Source organism: Scaptodrosophila lebanonensis, unplaced genomic scaffold (genome assembly GCF_003285725.1).
Source record: "Scaptodrosophila lebanonensis strain 11010-0011.00,11010-0021.00 unplaced genomic scaffold, SlebRS2 tig00001412-arrow-pilon, whole genome shotgun sequence".
Classification (NCBI taxonomy): domain Eukaryota; kingdom Metazoa; phylum Arthropoda; class Insecta; order Diptera; family Drosophilidae; genus Scaptodrosophila; species Scaptodrosophila lebanonensis.
The window spans coordinates 732879-751834 of record NW_022060739.1 but is presented as its reverse complement, the minus strand read 5'-3'; the positions used below and the strand labels follow the sequence as shown (position 1 = coordinate 751834).

Sequence of the window (18956 nt, the reverse complement as noted above, 5' to 3'; positions counted from 1 at the left end):
CTAAATTGTTTTTAAATTGTTTAAAATTAACTACCATTAATTAATTTATATAAGTATCTTCCACTTTGTCGCTTATTTACTTTGTATATAAAGTAAATATATACATACAAATTACACATGTATTTACAATTAAATCTTAGCTACAATTTGCAGTGTGTGGCATCGTCAATAAGTTGCAAACAAACAAAAAAACACACAACAATATTTTAAAACAGTAAACATAAAGACACAAAATTTAAATATGCTTGTATTTTTTGTTTTTAATGTAAAACTAGTAAAATATGTGTGTATGTGGAATAACTTAAGCTTAAACAAGTGCGAATATTTGTTTATATTTTTTTGTATAATTTAAATTATATAAAATTTTGAATTTCAACAGAAAGCTCAGGAAAACAAACAAAACAGTTTGTTAATTTCTTTTAATTAAATTAAATTAAAGTTCGCAATCAGCTGCACAGTTGGAGTTTCTAATTCTATATAATTTTTCATTATTTTTAATAATTTCTGCGTTTTTTTTCTTGTTTTTGTTTCTCTTCTTTAATGTTTCAAGTGGTATTTTTTTGTAGTTTACTTAAAGCAACATTTTGTTTTATTTGATTTAGATTTATTTAAAAATGTAAAATTATTTAATGGTACGATTTTGAATTATTCTCGTGGCAGGTCGTACTGTTCATCATTCGTATTAGTATATGTAATTAACAAACTAAATTTGTTGCAAATGCTTTAAATTCTCTTAGCGTGGGGCTCTGTACTCAGACAAATTTCGTTGGCTCTTTCCCCTCCCCGGTGACCACCTTAACACAATCGCTTATGCCCTAAATTGTTAAGATCTAAGTAAACTGCTTGCTGCCGTGCCTTACAAAAACACGAGTGAGATATTTTTTTCGGTTTTTTTTTTTGTTTTTGTTTGCTTTTTGAAATCTGCTCATTTCAACATTTTCCTTAAAGTTATTAGCTTTAGTTTTGTTTTGCTTTTGCAACTGGGACCTAAACAACACGCACGATAGACGCACGCAGGTGTGTGTATATATATATTCGTACGTACGTATGTATGTATAACTACTGCACTATATAGTAGATCGTATCTTTGCTTTAACATTTAGCATGTTAGTCTCTGTGTGTGTGTTTGTGTGTCTGTGAGCTTGTATGTGTGTAAGTGTGTGTCAACAAAGTGCTGCCACTGGCTTAGACAACTAAAATTAGGGGCGTATGTATTCCGGTAGTATCATACCTGTATATATATATGTATATATATATTATCATCGTTGCCGACTCGCGCAAGCGCAGCATGTCCTTCAGCTAAACTACATATGTATGTATGTATGTATATATGAACTATAAAAAATTATAAAACATGGCCACCTTTGCTCAAAAACAATTTGAGTAAAAATTAAGTAAAGAGTTGCACAAAATTCGACTCGAAGTTTGTTTCGTTGTTGGGTATAAGGAAGAAGGGCGAGACTCAATATTTGCATGATGACGATGAGACTGGAAGCTGGGCTGATGAGGTGGTTGCAATGAATGTGATGAGAACGTTATGTGCTTTTGATTTCGTTTTTACAGTCTAGTTGTTGCTGCGCCCTCTTTCTATTTTCTCGTTGTTATTGTTGTTGCTGTTTTATTTCAGGGTAGCTCCAATTCTAGACAATAATCTCGCGTATGACGCGTCGATTTCGTGCATTTGGCGTTGTCGAATACTCGCCCTCGAAACTGTCATCGTAGCTGAGGGACATGTGCTGTTGTGGAGGCAGCACCTCGTCCTGTTCCATGTGCTCCATGTTGTAGGGATTCGGCAAGCCGCTTACGTCGTGATATGGTGAATCTACAGGGAGAGTGAATGGGAGAGAAAGAGAGGGAGATTGTTGCTTAAATTAGTTAAAAATTCTTGCCTCTGTTTGGGGGTAGAATAAAAACTAAAAAGTTCAAACTCATGCGCAAACAATTAAAAACAAAATGCTAATCAAAAACTGTGTGGAAAACCAACAGTAACAACAAACACACAGTGAGTGGGAAGCGAGAAATTGTGGACAGGACTCTCAGTAATGTGTATGTATGCTTGTGTGTCTATTTGTTTGATGTCTTTGCATGTCTGTTGTGGTTGTTTGGTTGTGTGTGTGTGAGAGAGAGTGCGTTGTTTAAAGCTTAATTTAAAAAGATAAAAAACTCAAACTGAAACTCAAAACTTGTCATCATCACTTTGGTCTTTCATTCTTCTTCTCTTTCTTCCCCATTTTCGGGCCACTTACTTCAGCCTGCGCGCTCCGTTAGAGCGTAACATCCTGTATGATGTCCGCTATAGGTTGCAAAGCAATTTTTTACATTTTTGATGAGTTTATTTAAAACATTTTTTGTTTTTTTTGTTTGTTTGTGTGTTTTGGCAAGGCATGAAAAGAAGGCAAAGTTAGCGACAGTTTATTGATAGGTGTGCTTGATTCGATCTCGATTTGCTTATAGACTACATATTTAGCTTAACAATGTGCAGGCACACAATATATAATCATACACACACACACACACACACGCACACACATACACTTGCACACTCAAACACGCGTTAAATCAAGAGTCGCTCTTGTGGCAGACCACACGTCGTATACGCAATGTCAGCAGCAAAAAGCAATGAGAGGTTTTCTTTTTATTTTTACTCTTCTGCTTTTTTAAATGCATTAAAATTGTTGTTATTTTTTAAAATCTGTCGACTAGCATGGCGCAGAATTCTTTTAATTTGCCAACTGATGTGCAGGGAGGCAGGGAGTAGTCACTAACGAGCTCCGGCCGTTAAAAAATTAATTACAACTTGTAGTTGTTGTAGTTGGCATTGCAATTGCAATTCGTTATAGAACGTCCAGCGAAACGCAAACACAGTGTCTACTCGAATAACTGAACTTTTGAGACTTTAAAATATCTGAAGTATTGCTTACAAAGATGTCTGGTTTAGCTTTAAGTTATGAGATTTGCGTACAAAATTCAATAATAGTTGATGACTTATAGCAGAGTGTTAGGAAATACATAAAAATAAGACAGAGACCATTTGCAATGTGGGCAGTGATTGCAGATTCTTTAAATTATATTACGAACAAGAGCATCGCACAAATTAAATCTCAATAGATGTTTGTTCTTGTAATACAGACAAAAAATTTTAAATACAGGAAGAGTAGAGAATCTTGTTAATCGCGTTGGACAACAGATCATCGATATAGTGCTCATGAAAAAAAAAGAGTTAATAGAATTGGAACATTTAATTAAACATTTAACTACTTTAAAACCGTATTAATCAAATTATGTAATGCGGAAAAGCTGTTGGTATTTCTATAAAATGTCCCAAATTCTTGAAAAAATTGAATTAAGTAGCAAGAAATGTTGTGAAAGCTTTAAAGTTATAAGCAAGCTAGTAATATTTTCGATTGTCTATACAACTATTGTATTGAGTTATGGGTATAGAGGCCCAGTACTTTTCGTTCACAGTCATGACACACTACGCTCTCTAGAAAATTCGATTGTTTAGTAGTTTTGCCGAAAGTTTTAAAATCCGTTAATGTTGTGGACAATTGGGGGTTCCTATTCATCATCTGGTCAGTGTCTGTGTCTGTTCTCTCTATCGAGTGTACGCTATAGAAAAGTCAACGATGGTAGTCGGTTGGCGATAAAATGCGCCGTCGTTGTCGGTGTCGCCGCATTGTTGGATCGCATGTTTGCCGCGACAGAATTGCAATCCGATTTGCCGGGTTCTCTGGCCCCTGGGGGACTGGCAGTTGACCGCAGCCGAATGTAAACAGAATGGAGGGCAGCAGTTGGGCGCCACACGTGTAAATAGCGCATCAATTTTTAATCAAAAACCGAAAAAAAGAACAAATATACAAAGACTTTCAATATGAACGACCGACACGAACGTTGTTGGAGGGCGGTGGCTGATGTCTTTGTCGGTTTGGTGCTACAAATTGTTGCATATTTAAGCGCATCCAAGTAAGAGCACACCTTTAGCCATCCTCTCTTTGAACGCTTCAACTATTCCATGCAAATCCTACACAAATTTGCAAAGAAAAGGAAAAAAACAACAAAAATTAAATGAAATGCAAAAAGAAAACGCTTTTGGACCGTTCGTCCTTCGATCCTTTCGTCACCACCTCTCCTTCCTTCTATCATCGCTTGCACGCTCTTTGTGCACCAAATCGTTGGAAAATTTATTGGAATTTGAATTTCGAAATCACAAAACGAAATGCTTTTTCGACCAAATGCCAATGTGTGGCACAATGCCACATGCCAGCCCCCCCACCTCCCCTCTGCAGCCCACGCCCACGCCCACCATGCCCCGGCAGCACTCACATGAGCACAAATGTAAAACGTAAATCCTTTTTAACAACTGCTCTTTAACATATTCCCCGTCGCTGTCGCCGTCTTCGCCATCGTCGTTCGCCTCGTCCTATTGTCGCGCGAAAAATTTCTAAGCGCATTTGCCGCTGCGATGTCAACATCTGCGCTGGCGTCGCCGTAGCCGTTCCCGTCGTTACTGGCATCTGCATAAACTTGACCCAAAAAAAAAAAAGAAAAAAAAAGTGGAAAAAGCCAAGCCAACGGCGCTGTCGAGCGGAAAGGACACGCGGTGTGGCGTTGAGGTGAGATGGAGTGTGGGAAACCCTTTTTACTATTTTCTTACATTTCTTTCGCTTTCGCTTTTATTTTTTTTGGGCACGATTTTTGTTTGTTTTGGCTTTTTATGGCCAATACGTGTGTTGTGTGCTGCATATTATGCGCATATCTTTATGTGAAGCTCTGGCCCATTGTTGCCATTGCTGATATTGTTGTTGCTGTTGCCATTGCCGTTGTTTACTATGCTATTCTTTTTACTACTTTTGCTGTTTTTCAATTTCCATTTTAGTCGCACTCGTTGGCGCTCTCAACAACAACTCAACAACTTAATCGTTTTTGCGTTAAGCATACGCACTGGGTGCCCCAAAAAATATTCAACGCTATCTTGGCCGTGTGTCGAAGATGACTGTGTGTGTGTGTGTGTGTGTGAGTGTGTATGTGTGTGTGTGTGTGAGTGTGCTGCCTCATGCGTCTACCGGCCTTTGCATGCAAATTGTGCTTGGCTTGCCTCGAGCTGATCCTAGTTTCCCAGCCAGCCTTGCGTTCCGTTTCTGTTTCTCTATTTCTTGTTATGCTAAGCTCGTAATAACCCATTTTTTAGTAAATTTTCCAAAATGTCGAAAGTAAACAAATTGCAGATGAGTTTATCCACACGCACACACACACACACACACACAGACACACACACACAAGAACTCGTTTCGCTTATCATTGTTGCCTCTTAGCCATATGGAAGAGTGCTAGTGCTGAGCATATTCCTCTTTCTGTTCCAGACTGTGACTGAGATTTTGTGCAATATTGTTATTTCGAATTCAGAGATGCCTCTACCAAATTAATTATAATTCAAATAAATCTATATTTAAAATTGAATAGCTGTGAAATAGCAATACCTCGCAATAATGGGTTATTAATCCTAATTTAAATATAATTGCAGCTAAAATTATTGAACCAGAACCTTAGGAAACCATAAATGAACTGAAAATATAGTTATTTTTACTAAAAATGCTAAAATTATAAATAATATACTGCGTCTTTCGTATAAATATTTCGTATATTATTTATTTTCATTATTTTTGCCAGTTTCTGTTAATTATTTTAAGCTATTAGATGGGAATATTGTGCATGGAAATTGTGCTTAAATATTAATTTTAACGAAAAGAGAATTTGAGATAAAATTGATTTCTTGCCAACGAAAATTATATATTAGTCGGACCTCTTGATGGACATGATTTTAATTTCAGTTGGGATACCGCACTAGGTTTATTTTATTTCATAAAGCAACTAAGAACTGAAATGATTTTAATAAATTGTTACTTGTTTAAGCAAATGAATGCCATCGACAATTTGCAATTACAAGTACATAGTTTTAAGAAATATTTATTGCTCTCTTGTTTCATAAAAGCATTTGCATTTCATAAGAGATGACAATATATTTCTACTCTAACAAATTCAGCTGTAAATGAATAACGATTCACAATTTACGAATCACACTTTGTATAACCAGTTAAGTGATTAAAAATCTAAAAATATCCTTCTTTAAAAATCGTAAAAAGCTTAAGTTAGGAATCACAGTCGTAGGCACCAAAAAGGAGACGTTATAGAATTGAAGTCTTAGGAGAAAAAAAAGGAATAGTAGCTGTCATAAAGAAAGCAGCGGAAGAGAGAAAGGAGTATTCCTGAAATAGCAATATACGATATAGCAAAAACAATTTCAGTGAAAACTGTTCTTTAATCACAGCTGTTGAGTCGCAGTTTGTGATTTGTGGCTCAACATTAGTGGCTTTGCTTGGCTCAGCTTCCCTGCTCGACAGTCTCTGCTTCAAATCCACTTAGTGTGCGTTTAGTGTGTACACTGTGCAGATGCTTGCCTGCCTCTGGAGTGTTGCTAAATCCTTTTCGGGTGCCTGTCTGTACGACTGTCTGTATGACTGTGTGTGTGTGTGTGTGTGTTTGTCTGATTTATGCGCAGGCAACCTGCAGCAGAACGGGAGACGAAGTCAAGGCAGGAACGTTTTTATGCTGCTTTGAATAAGTTGGCATAACCTTTGTTATTTGCTTGCGCATTTATCGCTGCTGCAATTTATTGTATGTACGAGTATGTGTAGGTGTGTACGGCAGTGTGAGTGCGTGGCCCTAAAAAGCGCGCTGCATCTTTTTGTCGACTTGGAAAATGCGCTTAATGATGGATTAAAGCCGCATCAGATACAGCAGCAACAACAGCGTGTGATGATAAAAGCCAAACAAAAGCGCCAGCTGACACAAAAGTCTGCATAATCAATCAGCAAGCAACTCTGCCCGACCCTGCCTTCACCCCTCCTGTTAGCGCTGGTACCGTCTGCCACACACACACACACACACGCATGCACACATGATCAACAAATTTGCTTACGCTGCTTTTTGGGAGTCACCTACTTCCGTTGGCTGCTGCACAAAAGTCAAATTGAACACCGACAACGGGTTGGAGCACAAGTGTAAAAGCTTTTAAACATGTTGCCAGACAGCGACGCATATACACGCACACATGTTCACACGCACACACACACACACGCACACACAATCAAACAGCACATGGCTGAGCTCAGGCTACTGTGGGGGTCACAGGTGGCGGATAGTGAACGGCCTGTGCAAACAGGCCAGCTGCGAATAACCAATAAGCAGTCCCCGACCAAGAGCAGCAAGGATGGAAAGTGCGTCTAAACGTGGGAGTAGCAGTGGCAAGACTGCAGACCCTAAAGAAGAACCGGCATACCAAGCCGAAATACCCACGAGCACACCAAATGGAGAAGCGGAAAAGCGGGTCCGAGGACCCATCAGGATCGACCCCAGTAAGATCCTGATTATGGTATACTGGGCAAACATGCAACACCTTGAACAGACGATATTAGGCTGGTGGGTGAGGTATTCTGTTACCAATATGGGCTGGAGTGGAATCTGGTCCAGACGGCTTTCAGGCTAATGCGTCACCTGCCCCCGTCCCGTTAAAACCTGGCAAGCCTCGTAGAACGCTCTTGTAATCGTCCCGTTAAGTTGGGGTGTAGGGTCAGTTAAGGTTATCCTTCTGTCTAGCTCCCGGTCTGGCTCTGAACACATGCACTCATAAGGTCTTGTGTCAACCCTCGCATGGCCTCCCTGCATTGCAAAGATAACCATGGGACCAAATAAGGGTAACTACACAACGAATACAAGATAACGGCTACGAGTTGGGACCCAACAGCTCAAAAATGGAAAAAAACAACAACAACAACACTGGCGGAAGTACAGATAGGCTCTAGCCCTCAGGCCGGCGCAAAGAGCGCAAAAGAGGCACTAACGGGAAGCCCGGGGCAAAACCCGTTCCAAAAAGCATCGAGGCTACCACGCTCCCCAGTACAAACCCTGCAGGTGCGGAGTATGGAAAGATCACGGTCATCTCCTCCTGAACTAGAGAGCGAACCAATGCTAGTCCAGGTTCCGAAACAAGGGAGAGACCCTCTCACGAAGTTGGGGGAGAAAATCGGCGAGCTCAACGAAATGTTTGGTGGTGGGAGAAGGTCTATCCACCAACCAATGCGCGACCTGGTGGCGGTGATAACATCACTATACCAACAAATAGCTAGGGCCAAGGAGCCGCAGGCAGAGAAATCCGTGCGTACAAATGATAGGGGCACGCAGACTGCCCGACAGCAAGAGGTACGCGGCACACCAAAAAGGCTAAGAGAAGAGGTAGAGAGACCTAGAAGAACACCTCCAAAAAAGACGAAAACTAACAGACAGGAGAACCAGGATAACACAGATGCAAGCATGCCGAAAAGAACACCGAAGCCAAAAACCGACAAAGCAAGCGGACCGAGTCAAGAGATGGAAAAGGCACCAACACAAGGAGGAAGCAGCCAGGCAACCAGCAAGTGGATACAAGTATCAAAAAAGCGAAGGAGACCGCCTAGGCCTGATGTCATGATTATCAAGCCGACGGAGAAACTGTCATTCGCAGATATTCTCAGGAAGGTAAAAAACGCCCCTGAATTGAAAACAGTCGGAGAAGAGGTCCATGCCGTACGGAAGACGCAAAAAGGAGAGCTGCTGCTCGAATTTAAGAGAGCAACCGATGTGACCACCGGACAACAACAGGAGCACATCAAAAGCATACTGCCCACTGAGGTCGAGGTCAGAATGCTTACACAAGAAGCCACGTTCGAGCTAAGGTACCTCGATGAAGTGACTACGGAGGACGAAATACTCACCGCATGGAGGAACCAGATAGGTGACATACATGGCGAGGCCATCAAAGTAATCAGGGATGCTCCTGGTGGCACTAGGACGGCCATAATCGTCATACCGGAGAAACAGGCAAAAGAGGCAGAAGAGTTAGGCAAACTGCGAGTTGGATGGACAGTCTGCAGACTACTCAAAAGGTCTACACCGACAAGATGCTACAAATGCCTTGACTTCGGGCATATGGCAAGAAACTGTAGAAGTCTCAAAGACTGGTCGAAGCACTGCTTCAAGTGCGGGGGACTTGACCACCTAGCCAAAGCGTGCCAAGGAGACCCACACTGCCTACTATGCAGAAACGACCCAAATGCCGACGCCAGGCATGTCACAGGAGGGCCTAAATGCCCCCACTATATATCAGCCCGCAGGAAGGTCCTGAATAAACACAAATGAGGGTCCTTCAATTGAACTTAAACCACTGCGAGGCTGCCCAGGAGCTTCTAAAACAGATAGTGCGCGAGCAAAAAATCGACCTAGCAATCCTCAGCGAACACTACAGAGCGGATGACTCACAACGATGGACCACTAGCGGATGCAATAAAGCATCAATATGGACATGCGGCAAGTATCCACTTGAGAAGACGCACAGCGGCGAGGAAGGATACGTAAAAAGCACAGTGAACGGAATAACATACTACAGCTGTTACTACCCCCCCAGCATGCCGCTAGAGACGTACAGACATGCACTTGATAAGCTCGTCAAAGACGCGGAAGAAGTAAAGCCCATAGTTATCGCAGGCGACTTCAATGCATGGGCAGTCGAGTGGGGCTCAAATCGCACGAACCTCAGGGGAGAATACCTTCTTGAAGCGTTTGCAACCCTGGATGTAGCACTGCTCAACTGCGGTGAAAAGGACACTTTCTCCAGAGGGGGGAGAAGCTCAAAGATCGACATAACTTTCATCAGTTCTGCCCTACTACCCTCAGCGGAATGGCACGTATCGGATGAATACACGCACAGTGACCACCAGGCAATAATATTTGAGATCCACAGACGACCCACGAGACGGAACCCAACAAATGGCATCCGACCCAATCCAGGATGGAGAGACACCACCTTCGACAAAGAGGCATTCAAACTGTCGATGGGTGAGTGTCACCTAATGGGTAGTGCGAGCAACAAAGCGACCATCCTGATGCGTTGCATTGCTGATGCCTGTAACGCGTCTATGGCCAAGAAAGGCCAACAGGCTAGAAGACAACCCGTCTACTGGTGGAACAGACAGATTGCCGACCTCCGCAAGAAATGCATACGCGCACGTCGAATATGCCAGAGAGCTAGAGGTCGCGAAAACTTTGTCGAACTTCAAGAAGAGTATAAGGCTGCGAGAGCCACCTTAAAAAAAGCTATCACCCAAAGCAAAAGGAACTGCTACAGAGAGATGTGCGATGACGTTGAGAATAACCCATGGGGCACAGGGTACAAGCTGGTAATGAAAAAGCTAAGCAGCTTCCGTCCACCAGTCACAACATGCGCTACGAAGCTCAAGGCAATTGTGGAGGGACTCTTCCCCCAGAGGGCAGAAATTACATACTCAGTGGCAAGCTGTGAGGCCACAGAAAACATCCCAGGTGTCACTCTTGAAGAATTAGAGGCGGCGAGCAGAGGACTAAAACTAAAGAAAGCACCTGGAGTGGATGGAGTCCCAAACATTGCCCTCAGGACGGCTATCGAACACGAAGCTGAACTATTCAGAGAGACCTTCGACGCATGCATTAAGGAGAGGAAATTCCCCCGGATCTGGAAGAAGCAAAGACTGGTGCTAATCCCAAAAGGAAATAGCGCCCAGGACGCTTCAGGCTACCGGCCGCTCTGCATGATTGACACTGCCGGCAAACTACTGGAAAAAATAATTAGCAGAAGACTGGACGAAGCACTGGAAGGAGATGGCCTCTCAGACCGACAATATGGCTTCCGCAAAGCCCGCTCCACAGTAGATGCGATAGCAGCAGTTATACACACAGCGAAAGACGCCATTAAAGGAGTGCGGTGGCTCGAGGGAGAAAAAGAGTACTGCGCCATTATCACGCTGGACGTGAAAAATGCCTTTAACTCAGCAGACTGGGATGTCATTCTTGCAGCACTTGATGGGAAAAATGTACCAAAGTACCTAGTAGAGATCATTAGGGACTACCTTAACGACAGAGTGCTCCTGTACGACACAGACGAAGGCAGAAAGCATTATGCCGTGACAGCGGGTGTACCACAGGGATCAGTGTTAGGCCCAATACTATGGAACATAATGTATGATGGCATACTTAGGCTGGAACTGCCCAAGAGGGCAGAAATCACTGGGTTCGCGGACGATATAGCAATAGTAGTGACGGGAAAACACCTTGACATACTGACAAGAATGTGTAACAAAACTGTAGCAATAGCTAGGAGCTGGATAGCAAGCATAGGACTCAAACTAGCTGACCACAAGACAGAGGTGCTACTTGTAAGCAGCAGGAAAAAAGTAGAGTTCATAACAATAGAAGTAGGGAATGAACAGATCACCTCAAAAGCAGCAATCAAGTACCTGGGAGTCATGATAGACAACAGACTCAACTACAAGGAGCACCTCAAATATGTTGGAGGACGGTGTGCTGGAGTAAGCAATGCCCTAGCACGAATAATGCCCAACCTTGGTGGACCGAGGCAAGACAGAAGGTTACTATTGATGAATGTAGTCACATCAGTAGCCCTATACGCAGCGCCCATCTGGTCTGAAGCAATGGCTAAAACTTCATATAAGAAGCACCTGCTCTCAGCCTACCGAAGGTGTGCCCTTAGGGTATCTTTCTCGTTCCGTACTGTATCAACGGAAGCAGCAATAGTAATCGCAGGAATGCCACCGCTAGAGCTGCTGGCAGAGGCAGAAAAGCAGAGGTACCTTGGCAGAAGAACCGGCGTAACATACTCCCGGAGGCTAAGTGATGAGGCGATGGCAACATGGCAACACCGCTGGGACACATCCACCAAAGGAAGATGGACACACAAGCTGTTAGGAAACATAAAGGAGTGGATCGAAAGGAGACATGGGCAGGTCAACTACTATTTGGCCCAGCTGCTAACAGGACATGGCTGTTTTCGCGCATACCTGCACAAATACAAGCATGACAACAACAACACTTGCCCGGAATGTGCAAGTTGCATAGAAGATGTAGAACACGTGTTCTTCCACTGTTCGCGATACGACCGCCAGCGGAACCACCTAGAAAGGGTAGTAGGGGCGCAGGTTACACATAGTACGGTAGTAAACCTGATGCTGGCATCCATCGAAAACTGGACCCATGTGTGCGACTTCGCCAGAGAAGTCATAAAGCTACAAAGGATGGCAGAAAAAGAAAGAGCTGCAACCCTAGAGATCAGCACTCGCTGAATCACCACCCCCTGAAGTCATGCTTGACGGCGGTACCGGGGGGAACACATGGTCTGGAGGATACGGATAAGGATGGGGGTTTAGTACGTAGGCGCGAGCAAGCCAAAGAGTAAGTCTTGTCTCACATGCGAATCGTGCATATTGGTAGCTCGGGCTACCAATATCTTTCGAAGATTACCCAGCCTTTAGCTCGTATAGCTATAAAAAAAAAAAAAAAAAAAAACACAATCAAACAGATGTAGTTGCTGTTGTGCATAAGCTGCCATCAATATAATGAAGATGTATTTGCATATTGTGGGACTGTTGCAGCAACTGCAAGCACTCCACACCGCTCCCATTTCCTTCACATTTCGATGCCAGCTTTTACTTTGCTTTAGCTTTTTGCGCAGCTGACAACTGGCAACAACATCTGCCACAGCACTCTTGGGGGCCACAGTGTTGCATTTTATTGACATGCAAGTTTTACTGTACTGTTGTTCAGCTCGTGTGTGTGTGTGTGTGCGTGCCCTGGACAGCTGCTGCCATCGGGGCTACATGCAACTACACATACAGGTACACTGACAAAAGAGTTTGGGTGTGAATTGACAAATAAATATTGAAAAAGTATACAATTTTTGTCTTTTGCTGTTGAATGGAATATTCTAACAATAAGAAAGTAGTTGTCAATTCTTAATTATTAGTGAAGCAAACATTTCAGTTTCTATATTCAGCACGACTTTCCTCCGACTTTTTTCCGACGTCAGGTTGTGTTGGGATAATCAAAGGTTAGACCACTATATTTGCTTGTTTGTTAAGTTTCAATTATTTAAATATTTTTACATTTTTGAAATGGGCAGAGTGTAATGAATAATAAAGAAATATATTATGCTATATTCTCACTATGAAAGCCGTCATTATTTCTCATATTCATAAGTGTTGTTGTTTCATTAATTAATTAATGAATCAAACTAGTATTCTTTTATTTATTTATTTATTTAAATGAAAAGTACTTTGTTTCGTTTGATAAGTAGTTAGTCTGAATTATTTTCAGCATATTCTAGAATTTAGTTTGAATTTAAATTTAGCTGCAAGAGTCAAACTTTTCATCCAAAGGTTAATCCGCATGGACAAAAGCTGGACTTTAGTGTTGGCGCTTTACTGATTCTGCAGCATCCTGCCATGCTTCGAAAAACATAAAAAGATACAAGTCTAGGCGCCTTGGGGTATTTTGTTCCGTTTGTTGCGAGAAAATTCCTTGGCATAAATAATTTAATTCAAATCTAATATATTTCTAATCTCTGAGTGTACAAATGGATGGCAAAAAAAGCGAAGCTGTTAGAGTTGTAGTTTTAGTTGTTGCAGCACATTTCTCAGTACGCAGCACGCAACAAAAATTTTGCGTTTAACCGCAAAGGATGCGAGAACGCGGGTATTTTTTGAGTAGACTGCGGGCAAATGTTGTTCGTTAGAGGGGCATCGAGGGGGATGTGGGCGCCTGTGTTTTGTTATGCAGCCGCGGGGATGCTGTATTTGTTTTTGCATTTTATATACACGCACGACCGAGCAGGAGAAACCGAAACAGACAGGACCAGACAGGCGAACGGACAATTGCAGAGACAGGCAAGTCAGCGTAAACACACATACGAGTATACTCGGGATATATCAAAAATAGCTAACAATTTTGAAGCGTGGACGTTGCCAGGATTTGGGGTTTTCACCATAAATACAAGCTTTGGGCAATTTCAGGGATGAGTACATGGGTTGGCAATGGAAATGATGGCCACATCGTCATACCCGTCATGCCCCAAAACGTTGCCGCCATCGTCGGCAGCGTCAGCGTCGGCGTCGTTGGTGGGCAATAAAAACCGAAAAATTTTCGGGGCGCTCATAAAGCGTAAAGATAACAAAAATACAGCACACACGCGGCCCGTACAAACACACACACACACACACGTCCCACGTCACATAGTTGTAGCCAAGAGTAGAGGCAACAACAACAATAATAACAAATAACACTCATACGCAACGTGTGCCCAGCATTTGTCGTTCGTTGTTCATTTTTGTTGCTTCGGTTTCTCGGTTTCTGGCTTATGTTTTTTTCCTGTCTTCCTGCGTATTTATTCACCCATCCCCCCTACCACCCACCCCTTCCCCTCTCGCACTCACTTCTGACTTTATTTTATTATTTAATATTTTAAAACACTTGCGGTGTTATTGGGCATTAAAAAACGAAGGCTAAAATAAAACACAAGGCCCTGGCGCAAAATCATCTGCCAGCTAGCGAGCAGCTGCCAATGCTATATTTCTTGCCGATGGGCATCACATTTGTTGTGTTGTTGTGGCTGTTCTGGGTTATTTATGTATGTTGTTTTCTCAGGGCAAGTTTAAGCAACAAACTTTTGCTGAGACTTTAAGCCAGTGTCAACGGACAGCAATCAGACGCCCCAAACTAATCAAGAGCTCGACACGAGTGTAGTAAGGAGAAAGAAAAGATGGAGAAATAAATACGAGTGTGTCATGTCCTCGTTGCGGATGTCATGACACACAAAATTATGTTGCATAATTAGCATGAAGCAGCGCCAAGGCAACACCAACAGCAATAGCAATAGAAACAACAACAACAACAACAGCAGCAAGCAGCTGTGCTCAACTTGTCACAAGCACTTGTACAATCGGTCGCTCCAACTGGAGAGAGGCTGCCAGGGAAAGCTGTTGCCAAGCGACAGGCGCTGGCTAAGCGCAGCTAAGCTGGACAGCAGCAGCTGCTGCTGCCGCCCATGTTGACACGCGCTGGCATTTACACACACCTACACCACACACACACACACACAAGCACACACCCATACTCATTTGCAGCGAGCAAAGCTTAGATTTACATAGATACATTTTTTGAAGTGGACCTTTCATTACGTTTGCTGCTAAAGAACCATTTGAGAGTTGAATTGCCTCTCATTATAGTTATGTACATACTTGTAATGCAATTCATAGCCCACATTTATAACTAACTTAATGGGAGTTCTTTTCACTGAATGGCACAGTGCACTGTCAAAGCAACAAACTATGCTTGTGATTAGATGCATATATGTTTTCCTTCAATAATTTAAACGTATCTATTTGGATGTGGTTGAACTGATTGGAAGCATAATCTTGGATCTAATTAATTATGAATTATGAATTATGCATGGTTTCAGCAGCTTAACTTCGATAGAATACAAGATATTTAAATGATTATTTTTTGGCATTCTAGCATGGTTTAGGGCGCGAATTTGCGCCTCTTATCTTCTTGTTCCTGCTACGATCACACAGCTTTTCTTTCTTTCCTATACTTATATAGGAAGGACACATTCAATCACACCATTAACAATGCATTTGCATTTACAAGTATGTTTGATTTTTCAGTTGGTACTCACCTAAGTGCTGATCAACACGCTTCTTCGGCTTCTGCACACTGGCATAGGGATCACTGCAGTAGTCCTGCCGGGACGGATTCTGGCTGTTGCGCAGATTGTGATATTCGTCGCCCACCTGGCTGGGTGTGGCAGTTAGATGGGGATAGGGAGCATAATCGTCAACAGCTCCGTAGCCGCCATGGGTGAGCGGATCGTAGCCATAAGTGGGCTGTTGTTCCACATAGGTGTTGAGAGGCGCTGCCACTAGACTTTGCTGTGTGCCGACAGCGGCGGCGGACATTTTCACCTGCCACAGCGAATCCTGCGAATTGACGCTGCCACCATTATTCGAATTGGAATAATTGTTCTCCATATAGCCCATGTTGACCCCTGCAAGCATATAACAATGAGGGAAAAAATAGCATCAGAGGAAGCACGGTCAAAAAGTGTTGAAAAATGCCGCTGGCTTTGTATTTGGCCGCGGCCCCAGAACAAATGTGTCGGAAGTGGCACATAAATCCGCTTGACGCGCGTATAATTCACATTGGAGTTTTATTTTATTTTTATTTGTCATGCCTGGCTCGTGGCCAGCCGCCGTTTTGACTGCACAAAACTCGGCCAAGTGAAAGTTGCGCCAGCAGCTCAGACTACCATAAATAATATTATTTAATTAAAATCAAGCGGCAAAAAAGTTTGAAGCACAACTTTTTCCGTTGCACTTTACGAGCCGTTTAAAATGCTAAATGCCTTTACTCATTTGTATTTTATTGATTAACACATAAAAATTACAAAAACTTTTTTTGCTGCACGGCCAGACAGAGATATAGACAGACATAAAATGAATTTATTAACTGCAAGTTGGGGCGTACGAGTATAACTTGAAAATCAACAGCCCGTAATTAATACCGAGCACATTGCTCATACGCCACATGGGCTGTCGCAGCAGCAGCAGCGACAAGAGTTGCCGCCGCAGAGTCACTTAAAAGCTTTGCCAGCCCATAAACTTGCTGTCCCGCCTCTCCCTTTAACCACCATCCTGCTTGCTCCACAATGTTCGAGTCTGTCTCTGTGTGTGTGATAAAAGTTTCGTTACATTTTTGTTGCTTTTCCTTTACTTGATTTGGGCAAACATGTTAACAAATTTTTATGAGCAGCAAACAAGCAGTCGTCAGTGACGGCGTGTGGCAACTCTGACAGTCAACTTGTGCTTGTTACGCTAAAGAACAATGTGCATGAGCGTGTATGTGCCTGTGTGTGTGTGTGTGTGAGTGTGCCTTGCTGTGCGTGTGCCTCGGCACATTTATTATTATTTTTATATCGTGATAAATCACTCATAAATATTAAACGCACGCTTCCAAGCGCCAACAAAGTTTTTGAATTTTGAGTCAGCCCAGAAAATTGGGCTCTTCGGCCTTTGCGGGGGGCCCTGCAGGGTGGAGGGGGGCATGTCCTTGCACAGTTTCACGCACAGTGCGCTGAGTTCTGTTTTATGTGCTTTTCACGAAATGACAAATTTCGTTGTTGCTTTTGTGGTCTTATTTTTTTTTTTTTCATTGCGTGTCGCCCGCTCTCTCTTTTCTAGTTCCAGTCCCACATTTATTTATTTATTTTTGTTTTATATTAGCTTGGCAGGAAGTGGCAAGAAGGCGTGATAATTTTTATTATAAGCCATAAAACTAAAAACAGTAATAATATTAAACTTATTTTATGTGCTCTACTACTCTCGGGCTAATTTGCATATTTGCCTTTAATTTAATGCCATTCGCCGCGAATTTTATGTGCCACATTGCGTTTTATTTCGCTCATTGCGCTCATTGCGATTGACAAACTTTTCAATTGATAATCGTCCAAAAATCTGTGCTGCCGGTCATAGCAACAATAACTTTTGATTGCCTTGCGGACGGGAGTTGTGGGGGTGTGGTGGGAACATCGATAAAATAAGTAGCAGTATTTGAACAAAATAACAATTTTAATGCATTTCCATTGTTGTACGATTATTTTGTTGCCTGGCTTTGAGGCATGCAATTAAAGTTTCTGCCGTCTGGGCGTGGCGGCAGGCACCAGGCAGCAGGCAGCAAAAGCTTCACAAAATTGTTGCCCAAAAATGTGGTAGAAAAGTTTGTACATTGATTGGTAAATAACCAACAAAACCCAAAAAAAAAAAGGAAAAAAAGTTGTGGCATACTTTTTCGGGCAGCGTTGACAAATACTTCCCCGCCCCCCTTCCTGTCCCTTGGCCTATGCCTGGCTGCCATTCATTAGCCGGAATGGGAACAGCAGCTGGCGGCTTATTAATCCCTCTCGCATGGACCGCAAAAAGTTGCAGCTTGAAGTGGCGGTAGTTGCGCAATCTTTTCATGTTAATCGCCTGCGGGCCAAGTGGTTGCAATTACAACAACAGTTACAACAAAAACTGCAGCACAACTCCGTGCAACTTCAGGCAGCGCAACGAAGTTGCTCGTAGCCTCCATGGCGGCGGCGGCACGGGCTCCGCTCTAATTCACTCGACAAAGTTTTGAACCGGAAATGCTTATAATTATGCAACATTTTTGTGGAGCGCCAGGACAGGGAAGAACAGGGTCGGGTTCGGGTCGAGTCAGTAGCTGCGCTCTTGCCACACAATAAAAACAGTTTCAAATGCCATTAACGGTTAACTAAATAGCAAGCAGGCAGTAAGGCAGCCAGCCAGCCAGCCAACCAGTTATGGAGCCAGTGAGCTAACACAAGCCGCCAAGTTCGTGTATTTCTTGCGCCTGAACTGTTGTGCACCTCAAGCGCACGGTGTTAATGGCGCCAGTGCGGCCTGCCGCGACCCTCACCACCTTTCAACGCGACTCTCCACACCTCACGACACCCGCTCCGCTGCACTTTTAATTAGCGCGTGCCTGGCCTCAGCTTCATAGTCAGGCATTTGCCCTAAATGCGCTTAAACTGCGCGCTCTGTGGGCCAAGTGGGCCAGCGACAGGGACAGGGGCGAGGCGGGGCGGGGGGCAGCACTTTCCGACTGTTGAGAGTTTCAGCAAGTTCCGGCAACTGAATGCTGTTTTTGCCACGCTTTTCAAGCTGCAGCATTTTTCTTTTTTCCTTTCTTTCTCCTCGACAGTGTGTGTGTGGTGTGTGTAGATTTTGGTATTTGAAAGTTGGCCGAAAAAGTTCTTTTAGCCTGCATACAAGTTGCAGTTTTGGCGTTACGCTTTAAGGCTTTAATAGCGAGAGAAAACGAGAGAAACAATTGGCATGACTGACATGTCAGTGACTCGTTACTTAATTGTGTCCGTTCTGAGGTCGACGCTGCCATTGGCGCCATTTCAACGACAACGACAACGAGAACGACAATGACGACTGCAAAACACTGTGATTACATTTAAGCCAATTAGTTTGCCA

The 18956-nt window shown here is 43.0% G+C and overlaps 1 protein-coding gene across 2 annotated transcripts in view; it reads right to left on the bottom strand.

The window, feature by feature from the left end:
- Window positions 1-1313: 1313 nt before the first annotated feature.
- Window positions 1314-18956, bottom strand: part of LOC115632044 (hemicentin-2) — a 112803-nt gene continuing 95160 nt past the window's right edge. Inside the window, exons 7-9 of one of the 2 annotated variants that reach the window (XM_030529015.1) lie at window positions 15593-15961; window positions 2247-2293; window positions 1684-1822 (exon numbers count right to left, since the gene is read on the bottom strand). In XM_030529015.1, coding sequence (XP_030384875.1) covers window positions 2265-2293; window positions 15593-15961 — 398 coding nt within the window. In that variant the 3' untranslated portion in view covers window positions 1684-1822; window positions 2247-2264. Of the gene's footprint in view, window positions 1823-2246; window positions 2294-15592; window positions 15962-18956 lie in introns of both variants that reach the window. The other variant, XM_030529014.1, reaches the window with a different exon arrangement.